The sequence below is a fragment of the Salvelinus namaycush genome, chromosome 1 (assembly GCF_016432855.1).
Source record: "Salvelinus namaycush isolate Seneca chromosome 1, SaNama_1.0, whole genome shotgun sequence".
In the NCBI taxonomy this organism is placed as follows: domain Eukaryota; kingdom Metazoa; phylum Chordata; class Actinopteri; order Salmoniformes; family Salmonidae; genus Salvelinus; species Salvelinus namaycush.
Window position 1 is genome coordinate 81646445 of NC_052307.1, and position 25973 is coordinate 81672417.

The 25973-nt window shown below is 40.1% G+C and overlaps 1 protein-coding gene across 1 annotated transcript in view; it reads left to right on the forward strand.

Annotated features, from left to right (window-relative positions):
• Positions 1-19245, forward strand: part of LOC120053258 (A disintegrin and metalloproteinase with thrombospondin motifs 7) — a 162836-nt gene extending 143591 nt beyond the window's left edge. Inside the window, exons 23-25 of the mRNA XM_039000403.1 lie at positions 14855-14932; positions 15213-15497; positions 15609-19245. Of these exons, the coding sequence (XP_038856331.1) occupies positions 14855-14932; positions 15213-15497; positions 15609-16205 (960 nt within the window). The 3' untranslated portion in view covers positions 16206-19245. The remainder of the gene's footprint in view (positions 1-14854; positions 14933-15212; positions 15498-15608) is intronic.
• Positions 19246-25973: the final 6728 nt, after the last annotated feature.

Sequence of the window (25973 nt, forward strand, 5' to 3'; positions counted from 1 at the left end):
AACCTATGAGATGATGATGATGGTGTAGAACAGTAGTCCTGATTACTAAACCTATGATATGATGATTGGTGATGGTGTTATGAACAGTAGTCCTGATTACTAAACCTATGAGATGATGATGTGATGGTGTAGAACAGTAGTCCTGATTACTAAACCTATGAGATGATGATGATGTGGTGTAGAACAGTAGTCCTGATTACTAAACCTATGAGATGATGATGATGAGGTGTAGAGCAGTAGTCCTGATTACTAAACCTATGAGATGATGATGATGATGTAGAAGCAGTAGTCCTGATTACTAAACCTATGAGATGATGATGATGGTGGTGTAGAACAGTAGTCCTGATTACTAAACCTATGAGATGATGATGATGAGTGTAGAACAGTAGTCCTGATTACTAAACCTATGAGATGATGATGATGGTGGTGTAGAACAGTAGTCCTGATTACTAAACCTATGAGATGATGATGATGGTGTAGAACAGTAGTCCTGATTACTAAACCTATGAGATGATGATGATGATGGTGTAGAACAGTAGTCCTGATTACTAAACCTATGAGATGATGATATGATGGTGTAGAGACAGTAGTCCTGATTACTAAACATATGAGATGATGATGATGGTGTAGAACAGTAGTCCTGATTAATAAACCTATGAGATGATGATGATGATGGTGTAGAACAGTAGTCCTGATTACTAAACCTATGAGATGATGATGATGGTGGTGTAGAACAGTAGTCCTGATTACTAAACCTATGAGATGATGATGATGGTGTAGAACAGTAGTCCTGATTACTAAACCTATGAGATGATGATGATGGTGTAGAGCAGTAGTCCTGATTACTAAACCTATGAGATGATGATGATGGTGTGTAGAACAGTAGTCCTGATTACTAAACCTATGAGATGATGATGATGGTGTAGAACAGTAGTCCTGATTACTAAACCTAGATGATGATGATGGTTAGAAACAGTAGTCCTGATTACTAAACCTCTGGAGATGATGATGGTGTAGAACAGTAGTCCTGATTACTAAACCTATGAGATGATGATGATGGTAGAGCAGTAGTCCTGATTACTAAACCTATGAGATGATGATGATGGTGGTGTAGAACAGTAGTCCTGATTACTAAACCTATGAGATGATGATGATGGTGTAGAACAGTAGTCCTGATTACTAAACCTATGAGATGATGATGATGATGGTGTAGAGCAGTAGTCCTGATTACTAAACCTATGAGATGATGATGATGGTGTAGAACAGTAGTCCTGATTACTAAACCTATGAGATGATGATGATGATGGTGTAGAACAGTAGTCCTGATTACTAAACCTATGAGATGATGATGATGATGGTGTAGAGCAGTAGTCCTGATTACTAAACCTATGAGATGATGATGATGGTGTAGAACAGTAGTCCTGATTACTAAACCTATGAGATGATGATGATGGTGTAGAACAGTAGTCCTGATTACTAAACCTATGAGATGATGGTGGTGTAGAACAGTAGTCCTGATTACTAAACCTATGAGATGATGATGATGGTGTAGAACAGTAGTCCTGATTACTAAACCTATGAGATGATGATGATGATGGTGTAAGAGCAGTAGTCCTGATTACTAAACCTATGAGATGATGATGATGATGGTGGTGTAGAAGCAGTAGTCCTGATTACTAAACCTATGAGATGATGATGATGGTGTAGAACAGTAGTCCTGATTACTAAACCTATGAGATGATGATGATGATGGTGGTGTAGAGCAGTAGTCCTGATTACTAAACCTATGAGATGATGATGATGATGGTGTAGAACAGTAGTCCTGATTACTAAACCTATGAGATGATGATGATGATGGTGTAGAGCAGTAGTCCTGATTACTAAACCTATGAGATGATGATGATGATGGTGTAGAACAGTAGTCCTGATTACTAAACCTATGAGATGATGATGATGGTGTAGAACAGTAGTCCTGATTACTAAACCTATGAGATGATGATGATGATGGTGGTGTAGAGCAGTAGTCCTGATTACTAAACCTATGAGATGATGATGATGGTGTAGAACAGTAGTCCTGATTACTAAACCTATGAGATGATGATGATGGTGTAGAACAGTAGTCCTGATTACTAAACCTATGAGATGATGATGGTGGTGTAGAACAGTAGTCCTGATTACTAAACCTATTAGATGATGATGATGATGATGTGATGGTGTAGAACAGTAGTCCTGATTACTAAACCTATGAGATGATGATGATGATGATGGTGTAGAACAGTAGTCCTGATTACTAAACCTATGAGATGATGATGATGGTGTAGAACAGTAGTCCTGATTACTAAACCTATGAGATGATGATGGATGGTGGTGTAGAACAGTAGTCCTGATTACTAACCTATGAGATGATGATGATGATGGATGGTGTAGAACAGTAGTCCTGATTACTAAACCTATGAGATGATGATGATGATGATGGTGTAGAGCAGTAGTCCTGATTACTAAACCTATGAGATGATGATGATGGTGGTGTAGAACAGTAGTCCTGATTACTAAACCTATGAGATGATGATGATGGTGGTGTAGAACAGTAGTCCTGATTACTAAACCTATGAGATGATGATGATGGTGTAGAGCAGTAGTCCTGATTACTAAACCTATGAGATGATGATGATGGTGGTGTAGAACAGTAGTCCTGATTACTAAACCTATGAGATGATGATGATGGTGTAGAACAGTAGTCCTGATTACTAAACCTATGAGATGATGATGATGGTGGTGTAGAACAGTAGTCCTGATTACTAAACCTATGAGATGATGATGATGGTGTAGAACAGTAGTCCTGATTACTAAACCTATGATGATGATGATGATGGTGTAGAACAGTAGTCCTGATTACTAAACCTATGAGATGATGATGATGTGATGATGTAGAACAGTAGTCCTGATTACTAAACCTATGAGATGATGATGGTGGTAGAACAGTAGTCCTGATTACTAAACCTATGAGATGATGATGGTGGTGTAGAACAGTAGTCCTGATTACTAAACCTATGAGATGATGATGATGGTGTAGAAGCAGTAGTCCTGATTACTAAACCTATGAGATGATGATGGTGGTGTAGAACAGTAGTCCTGATTACTAAACCTATGAGATGATGATGATGGTGTAGAACAGTAGTCCTGATTACTAAACCTATGAGATGATGATGATGATGTAGAACAGTAGTCCTGATTACTAAACCTATGAGATGATGATGATGGTGGTGTAGAACAGTAGTCCTGATTACTAAACCTATGAGATGATGATGATGATGGTGTAGAACAGTAGTCCTGATTACTAAACCTATGAGATGATGATGATGGTGGTGTAGAACAGTAGTCCTGATTACTAAACCTATGAGATGATGATGATGGTGTAGAACAGTAGTCCTGATTACTAAACCTATGAGATGATGATGATGGTGTAGAGCAGTAGTCCTGATTACTAAACCTATGAGATGATGATGATGGTGTAGAGCAGTAGTCCTGATTACTAAACCTATGAGATGATGATGATGGTGTAAAGCAGTAGTCCTGATTACTAAACCTATGAGATGATGATGATGGTGTAGAACAGTAGTCCTGATTACTAAACCTATGAGATGATGATGATGGTGTAGAGCAGTAGTCCTGATTACTAAACCTATGAGATGATGATGATGGTGTAAAGCAGTAGTCCTGATTACTAAACCTATGAGATGATGATGATGATGGTGTAGAGCACTAGTCCTGATTACTAAACCTATGAGATGATGATGATGGTGGTGTAGAACAGTAGTCCTGATTACTAAACCTATGAGATGATGATGATGATGATGTAGAACAGTAGTCCTGATTACTAAACCTATGAGATGATGATGATGATGTAGAGCAGTAGTCCTGATTACTAAACCTATGAGATGATGATGATGGTGTAGAGCAGTAGTCCTGATTACTAAACCTATGAGATGATGGTGTAGAACAGTAGTCCTGATTACTAAACCTATGAGATGATGATGATGGTGTAGAACAGTAGTCCTGATTACTAAACCTATGAGATGATGATGATGATGATGATGGTGTAGAACAGTAGTCCTGATTACTAAACCTATGAGATGATGATGATGGTGTAGAACAGTAGTCCTGATTACTAAACCTATGAGATGATGATGATGATGGTGTAGAACAGTAGTCCTGATTACTAAACCTATGAGATGATGATGATGGTGTAGAGCAGTAGTCCTGATTACTAAACCTATGAGATGATGATGATGATGGTGGTGTAGAACAGTAGTCCTGATTACTAAACCTATGAGATGATGATGATGGTGTAAAGCAGTAGTCCTGATTACTAAACCTATGAGATGATGATGGTGGTGTAGAACAGTAGTCCTGATTACTAAACCTATGAGATGATGATGATGATGGTGTAGAGCAGTAGTCCTGATTACTAAACCTATGAGATGATGATGGTGGTGTAGAACAGTAGTCCTGATTACTAAACCTATGAGATGATGATGATGGTGTAGAACAGTAGTCCTGATTACTAAACCTATGAGATGATGATGATGGTGTAGAACAGTAGTCCTGATTACTAAACCTATGAGATGATGATGGTGGTGTAGAACAGTAGTCCTGATTACTAAACCTATGAGATGATGATGATGATGGTGTAGAACAGTAGTCCTGATTACTAAACCTATGAGATGATGATGATGATGATGGTGGTGTAGAGCAGTAGTCCTGATTACTAAACCTATGAGATGATGATGATGATGGTGTAGAACAGTAGTCCTGATTACTAAACCTATGAGATGATGATGGTGATGGTGTAGAGCAGTAGTCCTGATTACTAAACCTATGAGATGATGATGATGATGGTGTAGAACAGTAGTCCTGATTACTAAACCTATGAGATGATGATGATGATGGTGGTGTAGAGCAGTAGTCCTGATTACTAAACCTATGAGATGATGATGATGATGGTGTAGAACAGTAGTCCTGATTACTAAACCTATGAGATGATGATGATGGTGTAGAACAGTAGTCCTGATTACTAAACCTATGAGATGATGATGGTGGTGTAGAACAGTAGTCCTGATTACTAAACCTATGAGATGATGATGATGATGGTGTAGAACAGTAGTCCTGATTACTAAACCTATGAGATGATGATGATGATGGTGTGGTGTAGAGCAGTAGTCCTGATTACTAAACCTATGAGATGATGATGATGATGGTGTAGAACAGTAGTCCTGATTACTAAACCTATGAGATGATGATGGTGATGGTGTAGAGCAGTAGTCCTGATTACTAAACCTATGAGATGATGATGATGATGGTGTAGAACAGTAGTCCTGATTACTAAACCTATGAGATGATGATGATGATGGTGGTGTAGAGCAGTAGTCCTGATTACTAAACCTATGAGATGATGATGATGATGGTGTAGAACAGTAGTCCTGATTACTAAACCTATGAGATGATGATGGTGGTGTAGAACAGTAGTCCTGATTACTAAACCTATGAGATGATGATGATGATGGTGGTGTAGAGCAGTAGTCCTGATTACTAAACCTATGAGATGATGATGGTGGTGTAGAACAGTAGTCCTGATTACTAAACCTATGAGATGATGATGATGGTGTAGAACAGTAGTCCTGATTACTAAACCTATGAGATGATGATGGTGGTGTAGAACAGTAGTCCTGATTACTAAACCTATGAGATGATGATGATGTGTGTAGAACAGTAGTCCTGATTACTAAACCTATGAGATGATGATGATGGTGTAGAACAGTAGTCCTGATTACTAAACCTATGAGATGATGATGATGATGGTGTAGAGCAGTAGTCCTGATTACTAAACCTATGAGATGATGATGATGGTGTAGAACAGTAGTCCTGATTACTAAACCTATGAGATGATGATGATGTGGTGTAGAACAGTAGTCCTGATTACTAAACCTATGAGATGATGATGATGGTGTAGAACAGTAGTCCTGATTACTAAACCTATGAGATGATGATGATGGTGTAGAACAGTAGTCCTGATTACTAAACCTATGAGATGATGATGATGATGGTGTAGAACAGTAGTCCTGATTACTAAACCTATGAGATGATGATGATGGATGTAGAGCAGTAGTCCTGATTACTAAACCTATGAGATGATGATGATGGTGTAGAACAGTAGTCCTGATTACTAAACCTATGAGATGATGATGATGATGATGTAGAACAGTAGTCCTGATTACTAAACCTATGAGATGATGATGATGATGTAGAACAGTAGTCCTGATTACTAAACCTATGAGATGATGATGATGGTGTAGAGCAGTAGTCCTGATTACTAAACCTATGAGATGATGATGATGGTGTAGAGCAGTAGTCCTGATTACTAAACCTATGAGATGATGATGATGATGTAGAACAGTAGTCCTGATTACTAAACCTATGAGATGATGATGATGATGTAGAACAGTAGTCCTGATTACTAAACCTATGAGATGATGATGATGATGGTGTAGAACAGTAGTCCTGATTACTAAACCTATGAGATGATGATGATGGTGTAGAGCAGTAGTCCTGATTACTAAACCTATGAGATGATGATGATGATGGTGGTGTAGAACAGTAGTCCTGATTACTAAACCTATGAGATGATGATGATGGTGTAGAGCAGTAGTCCTGATTACTAAACCTATGAGATGATGATGATGATGGTGGTGTAGAACAGTAGTCCTGATTACTAAACCTATGAGATGATGATGATGGGGGTGTAGAACAGTAGTCCTGATTACTAAACCTATGAGATGATGATGGTGGTGTAGAACAGTAGTCCTGATTACTAAACCTATGAGATGATGATGATGATGGTGTAGAACAGTAGTCCTGATTACTAAACCTATGAGATGATGATGATGGTGGTGTAGAACAGTAGTCCTGATTACTAAACCTATGAGATGATGATGATGGTGTAGAACAGTAGTCCTGATTACTAAACCTATGAGATGATGATGATGGTGGTGTAGAACAGTAGTCCTGATTACTAAACCTATGAGATGATGATGATGATGGTGTAGAACAGTAGTCCTGATTACTAAACCTATGAGATGATGATGATGATGATGGTGTAGAGCAGTAGTCCTGATTACTAAACCTATGAGATGATGATGATGATGGTGTAGAGCAGTAGTCCTGATTACTAAACCTATGAGATGATGATGGTGATGGTGTAGAGCAGTAGTCCTGATTACTAAACCTATGAGATGATGATGATGATGGTGTAGAACAGTAGTCCTGATTACTAAACCTATGAGATGATGATGATGGTGGTGTAGAACAGTAGTCCTGATTACTAAACCTATGAGATGATGATGATGATGGTGTAGACAGTAGTCCTGATTACTAAACCTATGAGATGATGATGATGGTGTAGAACAGTAGTCCTGATTACTAAACCTATGAGATGATGATGAGTGGTGTAGAACAGTAGTCCTGATTACTAAACCTATGAGATGATGATGATGATGGTGTAGAACAGTAGTCCTGATTACTAAACCTATGAGATGATGATGATGATGGTGGTGTAGAGCAGTAGTCCTGATTACTAAACCTATGAGATGATGATGATGATGGTGTAGAGCAGTAGTCCTGATTACTAAACCTATGAGATGATGATGGTGATGGTGTAGAAGCAGTAGTCCTGATTACTAAACCTATGAGATGATGATGATGATGGTGTAGAACAGTAGTCCTGATTACTAAACCTATGAGATGATGATGATGATGGTGTAGAAGCAGTAGTCCTGATTACTAAACCTATGAGATGATGATGATGATGGTGTAGAACAGTAGTCCTGATTACTAAACCTATGAGATGATGATGATGATGGTGTAGAGCAGTAGTCCTGATTACTAAACCTATGAGATGATGATGATGGTGGTGTAGAACAGTAGTCCTGATTACTAAACCTATGAGATGATGATGGTGGTGTAGAACAGTAGTCCTGATTACTAAACCTATGAGATGATGATGGATGGTGTAGAAGCAGTAGTCCTGATTACTAAACCTATGAGATGATGATGATGGTGTAGAACAGTAGTCCTGATTACTAAACCTATGAGATGATGATGGATGGTGTAGAACAGTAGTCCTGATTACTAAACCTATGAGATGATGATGATGGTGGTGTAGAACAGTAGTCCTGATTACTAAACCTATGAGATGATGATGGTGGTGTAGAACAGTAGTCCTGATTACTAAACCTATGAGATGATGATGATGATGATGGTGTAGAACAGTAGTCCTGATTACTAAACCTATGAGATGATGATGATGGTGTAGAACAGTAGTCCTGATTACTAAACCTATGAGATGATGATGGTGGTGTAGAACAGTAGTCCTGATTACTAAACCTATGAGATGATGATGGTGGTGTAGAACAGTAGTCCTGATTACTAAACCTATGAGATGATGATGATGGTGTAGAGCAGTAGTCCTGATTACTAAACCTATGAGATGATGATGATGGTGGTGTAGAACAGTAGTCCTGATTACTAAACCTATGAGATGATGATGATGATGTAGAACAGTAGTCCTGATTACTAAACCTATGAGATGATGATGATGATGGTGGTGTAGAACAGTAGTCCTGATTACTAAACCTATGAGATGATGATGATGGTGTAGAGCAGTAGTCCTGATTACTAAACCTATGAGATGATGATGATGATGGTGGTGTAGAACAGTAGTCCTGATTACTAAACCTATGAGATGATGATGATGGTGTAGAACAGTAGTCCTGATTACTAAACCTATGAGATGATGATGATGTGGTGTAGAACAGTAGTCCTGATTACTAAACCTATGAGATGATGATGATGGTGTAGAACAGTAGTCCTGATTACTAAACCTATGAGATGATGATGGTGGTGTAGAACAGTAGTCCTGATTACTAAACCTATGAGATGATGATGATGGTGTAGAACAGTAGTCCTGATTACTAAACCTATGAGATGATGATGATGGTGTAGAACAGTAGTCCTGATTACTAAACCTATGAGATGATGATGATGGTGTAGAACAGTAGTCCTGATTACTAAACCTATGAGATGATGATGGTGGTGTAGAACACTAGTCCTGATTACTAAACCTATGAGATGATGATGGTGGTGTAGAACACTAGTCCTGATTACTAAACCTATGAGATGATGATGATGGTGTAGAACAGTAGTCCTGATTACTAAACCTATGAGATGATGATGATGGTGTAGAACAGTAGTCCTGATTACTAAACCTATGAGATGATGATGATGGTGTAGAACAGTAGTCCTGATTACTAAACCTATGAGATGATGATGATGATGTAGAACAGTAGTCCTGATTACTAAACCTATGAGATGATGATGATGGTGGTGTAGAACAGTAGTCCTGATTACTAAACCTATGAGATGATGATGGTGGTGTAGAGCAGTAGTCCTGATTACTAAACCTATGAGATGATGATGGTGGTGTAGAACAGTAGTCCTGATTACTAAACCTATGAGATGATGATGATGATGGTGTAGAACAGTAGTCCTGATTACTAAACCTATGAGATGATGATGATGGTGTAGAGCAGTAGTCCTGATTACTAAACCTATGAGATGATGATGATGGTGGTGTAGAACAGTAGTCCTGATTACTAAACCTATGAGATGATGATGATGATGGTGTAGAACAGTAGTCCTGATTACTAAACCTATGAGATGATGGTGGTGTAGAACAGTAGTCCTGATTACTAAACCTATGAGATGATGATGATGATGGTGTAGAACAGTAGTCCTGATTACTAAACCTATGAGATGATGATGATGATGATGTAGAACAGTAGTCCTGATTACTAAACCTATGAGATGATGATGATGTAGAACAGTAGTCCTGATTACTAAACCTATGAGATGATGATGATGGTGGTGTAGAACAGTAGTCCTGATTACTAAACCTATGAGATGATGATGATGGTGTAGAACAGTAGTCCTGATTACTAAACCTATGAGATGATGATGGTGGTGTAGAACAGTAGTCCTGATTACTAAACCTATGAGATGATGATGATGTAGAACAGTAGTCCTGATTACTAAACCTATGAGATGATGATGATGGTGTAGAACAGTAGTCCTGATTACTAAACCTATGAGATGATGATGATGGTGGTGTAGAACAGTAGTCCTGATTACTAAACCTATGAGATGATGATGATGATGATGATGATGGTGTAGAACAGTAGTCCTGATTACTAAACCTATGAGATGATGATGATGATGATGGTGTAGAGCAGTAGTCCTGATTACTAAACCTATGAGATGATGATGATGGTGTAGAACAGTAGTCCTGATTACTAAACCTATGAGATGATGATGGTGGTGTAGAACAGTAGTCCTGATTACTAAACCTATGAGATGATGATGGTGGTGTAGAACAGTAGTCCTGATTACTAAACCTATGAGATGATGATGATGGTGTAGAGCAGTAGTCCTGATTACTAAACCTATGAGATGATGATGATGGTGGTGTAGAACAGTAGTCCTGATTACTAAACCTATGAGATGATGATGATGATGTAGAACAGTAGTCCTGATTACTAAACCTATGAGATGATGATGATGATGTAGAGCAGTAGTCCTGATTACTAAACCTATGAGATGATGTTGGTGTAGAACAGTAGTCCTGATTACTAAACCTATGAGATGATGATGATGGTGTAGAGCAGTAGTCCTGATTACTAAACCTATGAGATGATGATGATGATGGTGGTGTAGAACAGTAGTCCTGATTACTAAACCTATGAGATGATGATGATGGTGTAGAGCAGTAGTCCTGATTACTAAACCTATGAGATGATGATGATGATGATGGTGGTGTAGAACAGTAGTCCTGATTACTAAACCTATGAGATGATGATGATGGTGTAGAACACTAGTCCTGATTACTAAACCTATGAGATGATGATGGTGGTGTAGAACAGTAGTCCTGATTACTAAACCTATGAGATGATGATGATGGTGTAGAACAGTAGTCCTGATTACTAAACCTATGAGATGATGATGATGGTGGTGTAGAACAGTAGTCCTGATTACTAAACCTATGAGATGATGATGATGGTGTAGAACAGTAGTCCTGATTACTAAACCTATGAGATGATGATGATGGTGTAGAACAGTAGTCCTGATTACTAAACCTATGAGATGATGATGGTGGTGTAGAACACTAGTCCTGATTACTAAACCTATGAGATGATGATGGTGGTGTAGAACACTAGTCCTGATTACTAAACCTATGAGATGATGATGATGGTGTAGAACAGTAGTCCTGATTACTAAACCTATGAGATGATGATGATGGTGTAGAACACTAGTCCTGATTACTAAACCTATGAGATGATGATGGTGGTGTAGAGCAGTAGTCCTGATTACTAAACCTATGAGATGATGATGATGATGTAGAACAGTAGTCCTGATTACTAAACCTATGAGATGATGATGATGGTGGTGTAGAACAGTAGTCCTGATTACTAAACCTATGAGATGATGATGGTGGTGTAGAGCAGTAGTCCTGATTACTAAACCTATGAGATGATGATGGTGGTGTAGAACAGTAGTCCTGATTACTAAACCTATGAGATGATGATGATGATGGTGTAGAACAGTAGTCCTGATTACTAAACCTATGAGATGATGATGATGGTGTAGAGCAGTAGTCCTGATTACTAAACCTATGAGATGATGATGATGGTGGTGTAGAACAGTAGTCCTGATTACTAAACCTATGAGATGATGATGATGATGGTGTAGAACAGTAGTCCTGATTACTAAACCTATGAGATGATGGTGGTGTAGAACAGTAGTCCTGATTACTAAACCTATGAGATGATGATGATGATGGTGTAGAGCAGTAGTCCTGATTACTAAACCTATGAGATGATGATGATGATGATGTAGAACAGTAGTCCTGATTACTAAACCTATGAGATGATGATGATGTAGAACAGTAGTCCTGATTACTAAACCTATGAGATGATGATGATGGTGGTGTAGAACAGTAGTCCTGATTACTAAACCTATGAGATGATGATGATGGTGTAGAACAGTAGTCCTGATTACTAAACCTATGAGATGATGATGGTGGTGTAGAACAGTAGTCCTGATTACTAAACCTATGAGATGATGATGATGTAGAACAGTAGTCCTGATTACTAAACCTATGAGATGATGATGATGGTGGTGTAGAACAGTAGTCCTGATTACTAAACCTATGAGATGATGATGATGGTGTAGAACAGTAGTCCTGATTACTAAACCTATGAGATGATGATGGTGGTGTAGAGCAGTAGTCCTGATTACTAAACCTATGAGATGATGATGATGGTGGTGTAGAACAGTAGTCCTGATTACTAAACCTATGAGATGATGATGATGATGTAGAACAGTAGTCCTGATTACTAAACCTATGAGATGATGATGGTGGTGTAGAACAGTAGTCCTGATTACTAAACCTATGAGATGATGATGATGGTGTAGAGCAGTAGTCCTGATTACTAAACCTATGAGATGATGATGATGGTGTAGAACAGTAGTCCTGATTACTAAACCTATGAGATGATGATGATGATGATGATGATGATGGTGTAGAACAGTAGTCCTGATTACTAAACCTATGAGATGATGATGGTGGTGTAGAACAGTAGTCCTGATTACTAAACCTATGAGATGATGATGATGATGATGATGGTGTAGAACAGTAGTCCTGATTACTAAACCTATGAGATGATGATGATGGTGTAGAGCAGTAGTCCTGATTACTAAACCTATGAGATGATGATGATGGTGTAGAGCAGTAGTCCTGATTACTAAACCTATGAGATGATGATGATGATGGTGTAGAGCAGTAGTCCTGATTACTAAACCTATGAGATGATGATGATGATGGTGTAGAGCAGTAGTCCTGATTACTAAACCTATGAGATGATGATGATGATGATGATGTAGAACAGTAGTCCTGATTACTAAACCTATGAGATGATGATGATGATGTAGAACAGTAGTCCTGATTACTAAACCTATGAGATGATGATGATGATGATGGTGTAGAACAGTAGTCCTGATTACTAAACCTATGAGATGATGATGATGGTGTAGAACAGTAGTCCTGATTACTAAACCTATGAGATGATGATGATGGTGTAGAGCAGTAGTCCTGATTACTAAACCTATGAGATGATGATGGTGGTGTAGAACAGTAGTCCTGATTACTAAACCTATGAGATGATGATGATGGTGTAGAACAGTAGTCCTGATTACTAAACCTATGAGATGATGATGATGATGATGGTGTAGAGCAGTAGTCCTGATTACTAAACCTATGAGATGATGATGATGGTGTAGAACAGTAGTCCTGATTACTAAACCTATGAGATGATGATGGTGGTGTAGAACAGTAGTCCTGATTACTAAACCTATGAGATGATGATGGTGGTGTAGAACAGTAGTCCTGATTACTAAACCTATGAGATGATGATGATGATGGTGTAGAACAGTAGTCCTGATTACTAAACCTATGAGATGATGATGGTGGTGTAGAACAGTAGTCCTGATTACTAAACCTATGAGATGATGATGATGGTGTAGAGCAGTAGTCCTGATTACTAAACCTATGAGATGATGATGATGGTGTAGCACAGTAGTCCTGATTACTAAACCTATGAGATGATGATGATGATGTAGAACAGTAGTCCTGATTACTAAACCTATGAGATGATGATGGTGGTGTAGAACAGTTGTCCTGATTACTAAACCTATGAGATGATGATGATGGTGTAGAACAGTAGTCCTGATTACTAAACCTATGAGATGATGATGATGGTGTAGAACAGTAGTCCTGATTACTAAACCTATGAGATGATGATGATGGTGGTGTAGAACAGTAGTCCTGATTACTAAACCTATGAGATGATGATGATGGTGGTGTAGAACAGTAGTCCTGATTACTAAACCTATGAGATGATGATGGTGATGTAGAACAGTAGTCCTGATTACTAAACCTATGAGATGATGATGGTGGTGTAGAACAGTAGTCCTGATTACTAAACCTATGAGATGATGATGATGGTGTAGAACAGTAGTCCTGATTACTAAACCTATGAGATGATGATGATGGTGGTGTAGAACAGTAGTCCTGATTACTAAACCTATGAGATGATGATGATGGTGTAGAACAGTAGTCCTGATTACTAAACCTATGAGATGATGATGGTGTAGAGCAGTAGTCCTGATTACTAAACCTATGAGATGATGATGATGGTGTAGAGCAGTAGTCCTGATTACTAAACCTATGAGATGATGATGATGGTGGTTTAGAACAGTAGTCCTGATTACTAAACCTATGAGATGATGATGATGATGGTGTAGAGCAGTAGTCCTGATTACTAAACCTATGAGATGATGATGATGATGTAGAACAGTAGTCCTGATTACTAAACCTATGAGATGATGATGATGGTGGTGTAGAGCAGGAGTCTACAACGTGTTGCTCGTGGGCAAATTTTGGTCCAGTTCACATTTGCTTGCGGCCCCCACAATCAGGACTGTTTAACTCAATCGTTCATGAATAGTTGTGGACTGTTAAACTTTGCTGGGCGGCAATGGACCGCAGTGCTAGCCCTTGGACACAGATAGGTTGCCTACCTTTCCTCTGGGGAAAAGTATCTCTTTGTAACAAGCTTCTACACAGGTCAAGCGATGTAGGATCTGACTCAGTGGTGGAATAACTTTGGTGTGGCTGTTTTTGTTTCAGTTGGAATCTCACTATGACACAGACTGTCCGAAGGCTCCGATCGCCTGCACCTTCAGCACTTTTGGATGTGGAGAGATGGTAGGTCACTGGGTCAACCTCAACACATTGAGTTATTTACCACCTATGCTCTGTGACTACTTTGCCTTGTCTAAAATAAACCCCATAACCCAAGACTGAGATGCCCAAGATCCACTTGTCGTGGCCTCTGGCAGGACTAGGTAGAGTTTCCACAACTACTCCCATCCAGCCGATACTTTCAGGTCTAACAAAAGAGGGTTTTTAAACCGGACAAGGCTACCACTTCCAACTTTTGGTTCAACACAGTGGCTCTTTTTAAAGTCTTTATGTGCTATTTCAGATGCAGCGTAATGACCTGGCGCAGCACATGCAGGAGTTCACTCAGATGCACATGCGCTGCATGGCTGAGTACCTGCACAGGCACAGCCTTACCGGGTACACCCAGCCACCTTCTTCTGAGGACCGAGGGGCTGCCGCTGCAGAGCTGGGGGCACACGCAGGAGCTAGCAGCAGTGGCGCCCCCTGCCAGTGCTGCGGGGAACTGCAGACCATGCGGGAGACCACCCAGCAGCTGGAGGGCCGTCTAGTGCGGCAGGACCACCAGCTACGTGAGCTGAGCGTTCAGGTGGAACAGATACAAATTCATTCTCTCATTTGTGACGTTGAATTCACTTGTTTGGATTAAAACGTCTACAACTAAATGACCATTTTGTTTTCTATTACCATTATCCCCCAGGCTGGCCTGGTGGCTGAGCTCCGTCGTAAGGTCACCTCGCTGGAGGAAAACCTAAAGGAGCTGGAGGCCAAGCAGTGCCAGGGCGTGTACGTGTGGCCCTTGGAGGGCTTCTCGGGCTACCTACGTACCCAGGCTGCCGGACAGCCCGTTGTGGTACACAGCCCGGGCTTCTACACGGGCCGGCCGGGCTACAAGCTGTGTCTGCGCCTCCACATCCAAACGCCCTCGGCCCAGCGATGCTCCAACTACATCTCACTGTTTGTTCACACCATGCAGGGGGAATTTGATGGGCAGCTGTCGTGGCCCTTCCAAGGCACCATCCGTCTGGCCGTGCTGGACCAAGGGCCTGATGGCCAGCACCATGTGGAGGTGATGGAGACCAAACCTGACCTGCAGGCCTTCCAGAGGCCCACCATACAGAGGAACCCCAAGGGCTTTGGCTACGTCACCTTCCTGCACCTGATGGAGCTGCAGCAGCGGGGGTTTGTGCACGACGACACGCTGCTGGTGCGCTGCGAGGTGACGCCGCGCTTCGACACCGCCCTGAGGCGCGAGGGGGCGGCCATGCAGCCCAGAGGGCCCGAGGCCTCGCTGTGAGGACCCTTTTAACGTTCCAGCGACGAGGTCAATCGCCACCAACGTTATCAGTACAAAGTATCAGTTTGCCATTTTCCTGACTTCTTGTATCGCACAGGATCATTGCATTGGGTTCAGTCATGACCAACCTCATGGGAAAGTGTACTGCTCAGTTGTGGGTTTTATCTCCAACTCCAAAAGGCTTTTCTTTGCTGTAGCTTTTGAGAGTGATGGACTGGATGTTGGTGGCGATTAACACCAAGGTTTCCTGCAACAAGTCGAGAGCTTGGGGCTATATGGTTTTATCTGCAGTTTTGTCCAAATTTAGTTATTGACATTAGCCTTATTCTGTTCAATGTTCTCTACCTATATATTACTCTAAATACCCCAATTCATGTTAAGTTCAAAAGAATACAAGATAAAAAATAGTTGACACCATTCAAACCAATGAGGGTTAAGAACTTTAAAGCCGATTTCACAATCATCTATTTTGCAGACAGAACGTTCTAGTCCCAAGCTCTGTGTTCCATCACTTATCCAGCAATGTGTCGCAGGCTACTGGACTGTTCCAAATAGATCGGATTACAAAAGGTCTTATGATGCCTACATTAGGTTGTAATAAACATGACTTTGGTTTCAGTGCATCGTTCTTTGTAACAGCTTTGTAGTGGAGACTGGAAAAGTCTTGTTAATTATCATAACATGGTATTACAGTTTATATTTATGTCAAGCTCAAAGTCATGTTTATGACAACTTTATGTTGGCATTAAAGAAGCCAATTCAAATAAGATGTTACCAGAAGTGTATTTCTGTTGGAGATTAGAAAGGGGACAGAGAGATGTATGACAGAGAGATAATCAATCAAATGAATCCCTGTAGCACTTTTTACATAACACCGCGGCAGGACCATCTGTAAGCAGGAGATGACCAGAGGCAGAACTACCTAGCAACTTATTGTACATCCTGGATGACGAGCGAGTCAGGATCACTGGCATTTCACTGGTCTTCTGGTTGGAGGATCATACAAGGAAGATGGGGGCAACATCCTAACCTGGGTCTTAATGCACAGCTCTTCTGTCTGGGAAAATGTGGTATGATGTGGCATCCCTTAAGACCTCTTCTGGAGAAGAGATTTCCTGAACAATGGCTGTGAGATTGGACATACAATAAGCAGTTACATATGAATGAGTTGGTATACACAGTGGTGTAAAGTACTTATGTAAAAATACTTAAGTACTACTTAAGGCTGTTTTTTTTTTTGGTGGGTATCTGTACTTTACTATTTATATTTTTGTCAACTTTTACTCTACTACATTTCTAAAGAAAAGAATGTACTTTTTACTCCATACATTTTCCCTGACACCCAAACCAGCTCGTTACACTTGGAAATGCTCAGGCTGGACAGCTATATGGTCCAATCATGCACCTATCATTTTTTTAACCTTCATTTTAACAGGGAAGAAATTGAGGCCTAGGTTTCTTTTCCAGATCTGCCCTGTATAATACAATATAAATAAACACATTATACACAACATATTACAATACAAAACAGTCATGTTAAGCACTAATAAAACATCACAAATCATTCAGAAAAAGTAACATTCCTCCACAAGTAAGTCCCCAATCAATACGTTAAATTGCCTCAAACAGCACCAGAACATCAAAATAAAATGTATTTATATTTTTGGGGGTCATACGGTGCATTTAAGCTAAAACCAGATTTACCTAGCTCGGTGGAGACCCTAGGAACGTCGAGTTAACGGGTTAGGCAACTCGGGTGTCTATACTTCAAAAGCAAAGTTAGATAAGACAGAAGTTTATGAAGCAGGGCCTTGTAACCAAAAAGGGAGTAATGTAGAGACCTGCGGGTCTTTAGCGAAGTCCAGGCAACCTTTTGATACAGGATGCAGTGTTGTGATGAGTATCAAATCTGTCTCCTGTAACAACGAAGGGCAATATGGTAGATGGAATCCATAGCTTTAAGAGTAGTAGCAACTGCACTTGGATAAATAATCACCTTAATCAAGAACAGATAAAAAGGTTGACTGAATAATCTGCTTCCTACTGCTGAGAAAGGCACCATGGCTTTCTGTAGAAAAAAGACCGCTTTAAGTCTTAGCTTCTTAACCAGCTCATCTGTTTTTTTTATACGTCAAATCCATATCAATCCAAATGCCTTATTTATATGTGGGAACACGTTCGATTGGAGAACCATCTAATGAGTGAACATGTAGTTCATCTGAAACATTCTGAGTTTTAAAAAATGTATTTAGTTTTGTCCATATTAAGCACACGTTTTAAATCAGCAAGGGATTCCTACATAGCTCTAAAATCTGACTAGTTTTGACACAGCCAGATCAATGGGGGCGGCAGGTAGCCTAGTGGTTAGAGAGGCAGGTAGCCTGGTGGTTAGATTGTTGGGCAAGTAACTGAAAGGTTTCTAGATCGAATGCCTGAGCTGACAAGGTAAAAATCTGTTGTTCTGCCCTCGAACAAGGCAGTTAACCCACTGTTCCCCGGTAGGCCGTCATTGTAAATAAGAATTTGTTCTTAACTGACTTGCCTAGTTAAATCAAATAAAATAGTCGGGGCAATAGTGTACAAAATAGTATCATCCACATTTAAATGAAGTTAACAGATTGACCAATGGTGTTAATATAAAGAGTGAATAGAAATGGTCCCAAAATCGGGATTTGACCGTTTTTCTGAATTTACCCGGGTTCCCATTACAATCTGAAAGAGCAGATACATAATCCGATTTAGCCTTGCTGATTTGTCTTGCACAAGGATTCCTCAGTTACTTAAAGCTTGCCAGTCTGGGCCTAAGCCTGGGTTCCTGGCCTTGACCCAAGCATCACCTCTTTTATAAATGACTTCTGATCCTTCTGGAGTGTACCAGGCATTCCATCTACTTTTAACCCTTCATTTTTTTGAAGGGAGCATGATTATCCACAATAGTATTGAAGACATCTGCAAAAAGGCTGAAAGCTAAATCATGTTGATGGATAGCTGAAATACAATCAAGGTCACTAAAATAAAGATGAAAAGCCTGTTCACTTAAGTTTTTAAAGTTCCTCTTTGTGTTCAGATGAGGTTTAGATTTGTGTTGTCTCACATCTCTAACACAAACAACAGTCAGTTTATTTTATTTTATTATTTTATCCCCCCCCCCCCCTTTTCTCCCCAATTTCGTCATTTCCAATTCTGATCTTGTCTCATCGCTGCAACTCCCCAACGGGCTCGGGAGCGGCGAAGGTCGAGTCATGCGTTCTCCGTAAATATGACCCGCCAAACCATGCTCCTTAATGAAACACCTGCCAGCTTGGAGGAAACACCGTCCAACTGACGACTGAAGTCAGCCTGCAGGCGCCCAGCCAGCCTCAAGGAGGTGCTAGAGCGCGATGAGCCAAGTAAAGCCCCCCCCCCCCCCCCCCCCCCGGCCAAACCCTCCCCTAACCCGGACGACACTGGGCCAATTGTGCTCCGCCCTATGGGACGCCGGTCACGGCCGGTTGTGATACAGCCTGGGATCAAACCCGGGTCTGTAGTGACACCTCACTGCGATGCAGTGCCTTAGACCGCTGTGCCACCCGGGAGGCCCTGGCAATGGGCAGTTTCAGTCAATACCAGATTATCTGGATTCGCCTGCATAGCCCAGATCTTGATGTAATCAAGATTAGGAACTAAGCTCCTAATGTTCAGATGCATCAACCCAGGTCTTTTGCGATGTTTAAAGTCACATGGAAACTAACTCCAACAAGCTACGTTCAATAGATGGTTGCGGGCCCTGTCTGATGGTTGATATTGATATAGTTGGTATGGCTATCAGATTGCATAGGACTGCACCATTTGGTCGATCCCTATTAGTAATAGACGAAGGAGTAGAAATGGGATATAACACATTGTCATCCCTACTGCCTCTGATCTGGTGGACTCACTGAACACAAATACTTTGTTGGTAAATTATGTTGGAGTGTTGGAGTGTTGGAGTGTTGGAGTATTGGAGTGTTGGAGTGTTGGAGTGTTGGAGTGTTGGAGTATTGGAGTGTTGGAGTATTGGAGTGTTGGAGTGGTGGAGTGTTGGAGTATTGGAGTGTCTTCTGTCTGTAAATGAGAAAAACAAACAAGAAAATGGTGCCGTCTGCTTTAATATAAGGAATACGATGTGTAGCATTTACTTTAGAATTTTTGTTTAAAAATATTTTAAAATATCAGAATTGACTACTTTTTACACCACTGTATTTAAGTACATTTTAAACCAAATACTTTGACTTTTAATCAAGTAGTATTTTACTGGGTAACTTTCACTTTTACTTGAGTCATTTTCTATTAAGATATCTTTACTTCTACTCAAGTATGACAATTGAGTACTTTTCCCACCACTGGGTATACATAAAGCTTCATAACACATTTATGAAACCAGTCGTGACACCTTCATGAATGTTACAGTATCATAACACATTTATTCAGCATCATGTATAAGGGGCCTACGGTGTATCCACCAGTTAGCAGACTCTTTCCATAGGATACTGAACCAATGGAAACACAGTCACAGGTACTGAGAAAAACTACGCTTTGCTTTGTGTATTGCTCAACAGGGAAAAAATGTACTCTTGCATCAAAGTTACTTTAGGTGCTTGTGTCAACAAGTGGCATGATTCCATTCCTAACAATCAACATCCATCCAGTCCATTCATACCCAAAAATGGAAGTCAACCAGGGAGAGGACGGAGTGAGTTATCCGTTTGGAATTAGATCAATGCCTTCTGTTGCCAAGAAAGACTCAAGACTGTTGAGCAGAGTCATAATAAATGTTCTCCCTGTGTCTGTTTGCGTTATTAGCAGAGCAGTGGAGATAAGAAATGTTCTCCCTGTGTCTGTGGCGTTATTAGCAGAGCAGTGGAGATAATACATGTTCTCCATGTGTCTGTGGCTTTATTAGCAGAGCAGTGGAGATAAGAAATGTTCTCCCTATGTCTGTGGCGTTATTAGCAGAGCAGTGGAGATAATACATGTTCTCCCTGTGTCTGTGGCGTTATTAGCAGAGCAGTGGAGATAATACATGTTCTCCCTGTGTCTGTGGCGTTATTTTGTGGCCTCACATCACATCAATGGATGAAGATTGTTGACCACATCATACAGTAGCTACAATTGACAATTGGATGAGGCTATGGAGCTATGGAGACATCCTCACCCACCAGAATGGATAACTTACTCTCATACGTTTAATCCCACTGGACTTTTGATTGTTTCTTGTGGAATAAGTGGAATATATTTGTGTGGACATATATGCCTTACTGTGTTGTTTTGTTTAAAATCAATTAAAAAAGCTGCAAATCTGTCTGCAGTCTACATAGATCAGTCATCTCTACAGTACAGTGCCTTCAGAAAGTATTCATACCCCTTGACTTATTCCACATTTTGTTGTGTTACAGGCTGAATTCAAAATAGATTAAGTAGATTTGTTTCCTCACACACAATACCACATAATGAAAAAGTATTTTTTTTTTTAAATGTATTGCAAATTAAATATAGAAATATCTAATGTACATAAGTATTCACACCCCAGAGTCAATACTTTATAGATCACCTTTGGCAGTGATTACAGTTGTGAGTGTTTCTGGGTAAGTCTCTCAGAGCTTTACGCACCTGGATTTTGCAACATTTGCCCATGTATTATTTTCTAAATTCTTCCAGCTCTGTTAAATTGGTTAAATTGGTTGTTGATCATTGCTAGACAACCATTTTCAGGTCTTGCCATAGATTTTCAATTTGATTTAAGTCAAAACTGTAACTTGGCCACTCGGGAACATTCACTGTCTTCTTGGTAAGCAACTCCAGTGTAGTTTTGTCATTGTGTTTTAGGTTATTGTCCTGCTGGAAGATGAATTAATCTCCCATTATCTGGTGGAAAGCAGACTGAACCAGGTTTTCCTCTAGGATTTCGCCTGTGCTTATTTCCATTCCATTTATTTTTATCCTGAAAAACTCCCCGGTTCTTAACGATTACAAGCATACACATAACATGATGCAGCAGCCACTGTGGTTGAAAATATGGAGAGTGGTACTCAGTAATGTATTGGATTGGATTTGCCCAAAACATAACACTTTGTATTCAGGACATAAAGTTACTTTCTTTGCCACATTTTTTGCAGTATGACATTAGTGGCTTGTTGCAAACAGGATGCATGTTTTGGAATATTTTTATTCTGTACAGGCTTCCTTCTTTTCACTCTGTCATTTAGGTTAGTATTGTGGAGTAACTACAATGTTGTTGATCCATCCTCAGTTTTCTCCTGTCACAGCCATTAAACTCTGTAACTGTTTTAAAGTCACCATTGGACTCATGGTGAAATCCATGAGTGGTTTCCTTTCTCTGCAGCAACTGAGTTAGGAACGACGCATGTATCTTTCGAAGAACAGAATCCCACTTTGACATTATTGTGTCAAGGCCAGTGACAAAAAAATCTCATTTTTATCCATTTTAAGTTCAGGCAACAAAATGTGGAAAAAGTCAGGGGTTTGAATACTTTCTGAAGGCACTGTATGTTGTCCTGTTTGAAATATGTTAGGCTGTAGCAGGATCTATGGATGCCTTTCTCTGAGAAGGAATGAATGTCCAACATGGACACTTGCGTGATGTATGGTTGTCTCTACCTTCTTGCCCTTTGTGCTGTTGTCTGTGCCCAATAATGTTTGTATCATGTTTTGTGCTGCTACCATGTTGTGATGCTGCCATGTTGTGTTGCTACCATGTTGTTGTCAATTTGTGTTGCTACCATGCTGTGTTGTCATGTTGTGTTGCTACCATGCTGTGTTGTCATGTGTTGCTGCCGTGCTGTTGTTTTCTAATGATCTCTCTTTATGTAGTGTTGTCTCTCTTGTCGTGATGTTTGTTTTGTCCTTTTTTTATTTTTGATCCCAGCACCCGTCACCGCAGGAGGCCTTTTGGTAGGCCGTCATTGTAAATAAGAATTTGTTCTTAACTGACTTGCCTAGTTAAATAGTACGAATCTCATTTGCTAGATTTATTTGAGTTGCAATGCACTAACCAAATAAAAGTGTATTTGTCACATGCTTTGTAAACAACAGGTGTAGACTAAGAGTGAAATGCTTCCTGACTGGTCCTTTACCAACACAGCAGAGTTAAAGATAAAGGATTAAATAGAAATAGTAACATGAGGAATAAATACACAGTGAATAACGGATAACAATAATGAGAAAACAATAACATGGCTATATACAGGGAGTAGAAACTAACATGGCTATATACAGGAAGTAGAAACTAACATGGCTATATACAGGAAGTAGAAACTAACATGGCTATATACAGGAAGTAGAAACTAACATGGCTATATACAGGAAGTAGAAACTAACATGGCTATATACAGGAAGTAGAAACTAACAAGTCACGTTGGTATAAAGGGATCGGGAGACAGGCGCAGGAATGCGTAATATGTTTTTTTATTTACCCAAATTACAGCGTACCATGTAAAGGCACGGGGACAAAGACCAAACAAACACATATACAAAACACAGGGTTGAAACCCAAACAAAAGAGCGAGGAGTACCTCGAATAAATACACGGGGCACACAATGATTCCACACGGGACGAGACCCGTAATCATCTGTGCAATACACGCGGCACGAGAGCCAAAACAACACAGCACAGGTACTCACACAACCAACGGACATTGTAACAATAATCGACAGTCCCAATGGCGAACCAAAGGGCACACTTATACAATTACTAATCATTGGGAAATGGGCACCAGGTGTGCGTAATCAACAGTTCCGGGGGGATCCGTGACAACATGGCTATATACAGGAAGTAGAAATTAATATGGCTATATACAGGAAGTAGAAACTAACATGGCTATATACAGGGAGTAGAAACTAACATGGCTATATACAGGAAGTAGAAATTAATATGGCTATATACAGGGAGTAGAAACTAACATGGCTATATACAGGGAGTAGAAACTAACATGGCTATATACAGGGAGTAGAAACTAACATGGCTATATACAGGGAGTAGAAACTAACATGGCTATATACAGGGAGTAGAAACTAACATGGCTATATACAGGGAGTAGAAACTAACATGGCTATATACAGGGAGTAGAAACTAACATGGCTATATACAGGGAGTAGAAACTAACATGGCTATATACAGGAAGTAAACTAACATGGCTATATACAGGGAGTAGAAACTAACATGGCTATATACAGGGAGTAGAAACTAACATGGCTATATACAGGGAGTAGAAACTAACATGGCTATATACAGGGAGTAGAAACTAACATGGCTATATACAGGAAGTAGAAACTAACATGGCTATATACAGGAAGTAGAAACTAACATGGCTATATACAGGGAGTAGAAACTAACATGGCTATATACAGGGAGTAGAAACTAACATGGCTATATACAGGGAGTAGAAACTAACATGGCTATATACAGGAAGTAGAAACTAACATGGCTATATACAGGGAGTAGAAACTAACATGGCTATATACAGGGAGTAGAAACTAACATGGCTATATACAGGGAGTAGAAACTAACATGGCTATATACAGGGAGTAGAAACTAACATGGCTATATACAGGGAGTAGAAACTAACATGGCTATATACGGGGAGTAGAAACTAACATGGCTATATACGGGGAGTAGAAACTAACATGGCTATATACGGGGAGTAGAAACTAACATGGCTATATACAGGGAGTAGAAACTAACATGGCTATATACAGGAAGTAAAAACTAACATGGCTATATAGTAGGCTTGATTACCAAAAATGACGGGACAGCCTACAGGGAGGAGGTGAGGGCTCTGGTCATGTGGTGCCAGGAAAATAACCTCTCACTCAACGTCAACAAAACAAAGGAGCTGATCGTGGACTTCAGGAAACAGCAGAGGCAGCACACCCCTATCCACATCGACAGGACCGCAGTGGAGAAGGTGGAAAGCTTCAAGTTCCTCTGCATACACATCACTGACAAACTGAAATGGTACACCCACACAGACAGTGTGGTGAAGAAGGCGTAACACCGCCTCTTCAACCTCAGGAGGCTGAAGAAATTTGTCTTGGCACCTAAAACCCTCACACACTTATACAGATGCACAATTGAGAGCATCCTGCCGGGCTGTATCACCGCCTGGTACTGCATCTGCTCCGTCCACAACCACAGCGTTCTGCAGTAGGTGGTGCGGTCTGCCCAACGCATTACCGGGGGCAAACTACTTGCCCTCCAGGACACCTACAGCACCCGATGTCACAGGAAGGCCAAAAAGATCATCAAGGACAGTAAACACTCAAGCCACTGCCTGTTTACCCCCCTATCATCCAGAAGGTGAGTCCAGTACAGGTGCATCAAAGCTGGAACCGAGAGACTAAAAAACAGCTTCTATCTCAAGGCCATGAGACTGTTAAATAGCCATCACTAGCACATAGAGGCTGCTGCCTATATACATAGACTGGAAATCACTGGCCACTTTAATAATGGAACACTAGTCACTTTAATAATGTTTACATATTTTGCATTACTGCATTAATCATTTATATTTTCTTATTAAAATCATTGACCCATAAGAGAACACATGACCAAAGCAAAGCATGATGCATATAGAATTAAAACATTATACTTAATGAGAAATATAATCTAATAAACAAATGTTTGCATAATCAAAGATATGAAAACTGTCTCCAACATTGTATTTAGCTATGTATAAAACTTTCATATTGGCAGTAAAGTCATTGAGAATAACAATAGACAAAAGTTATTGT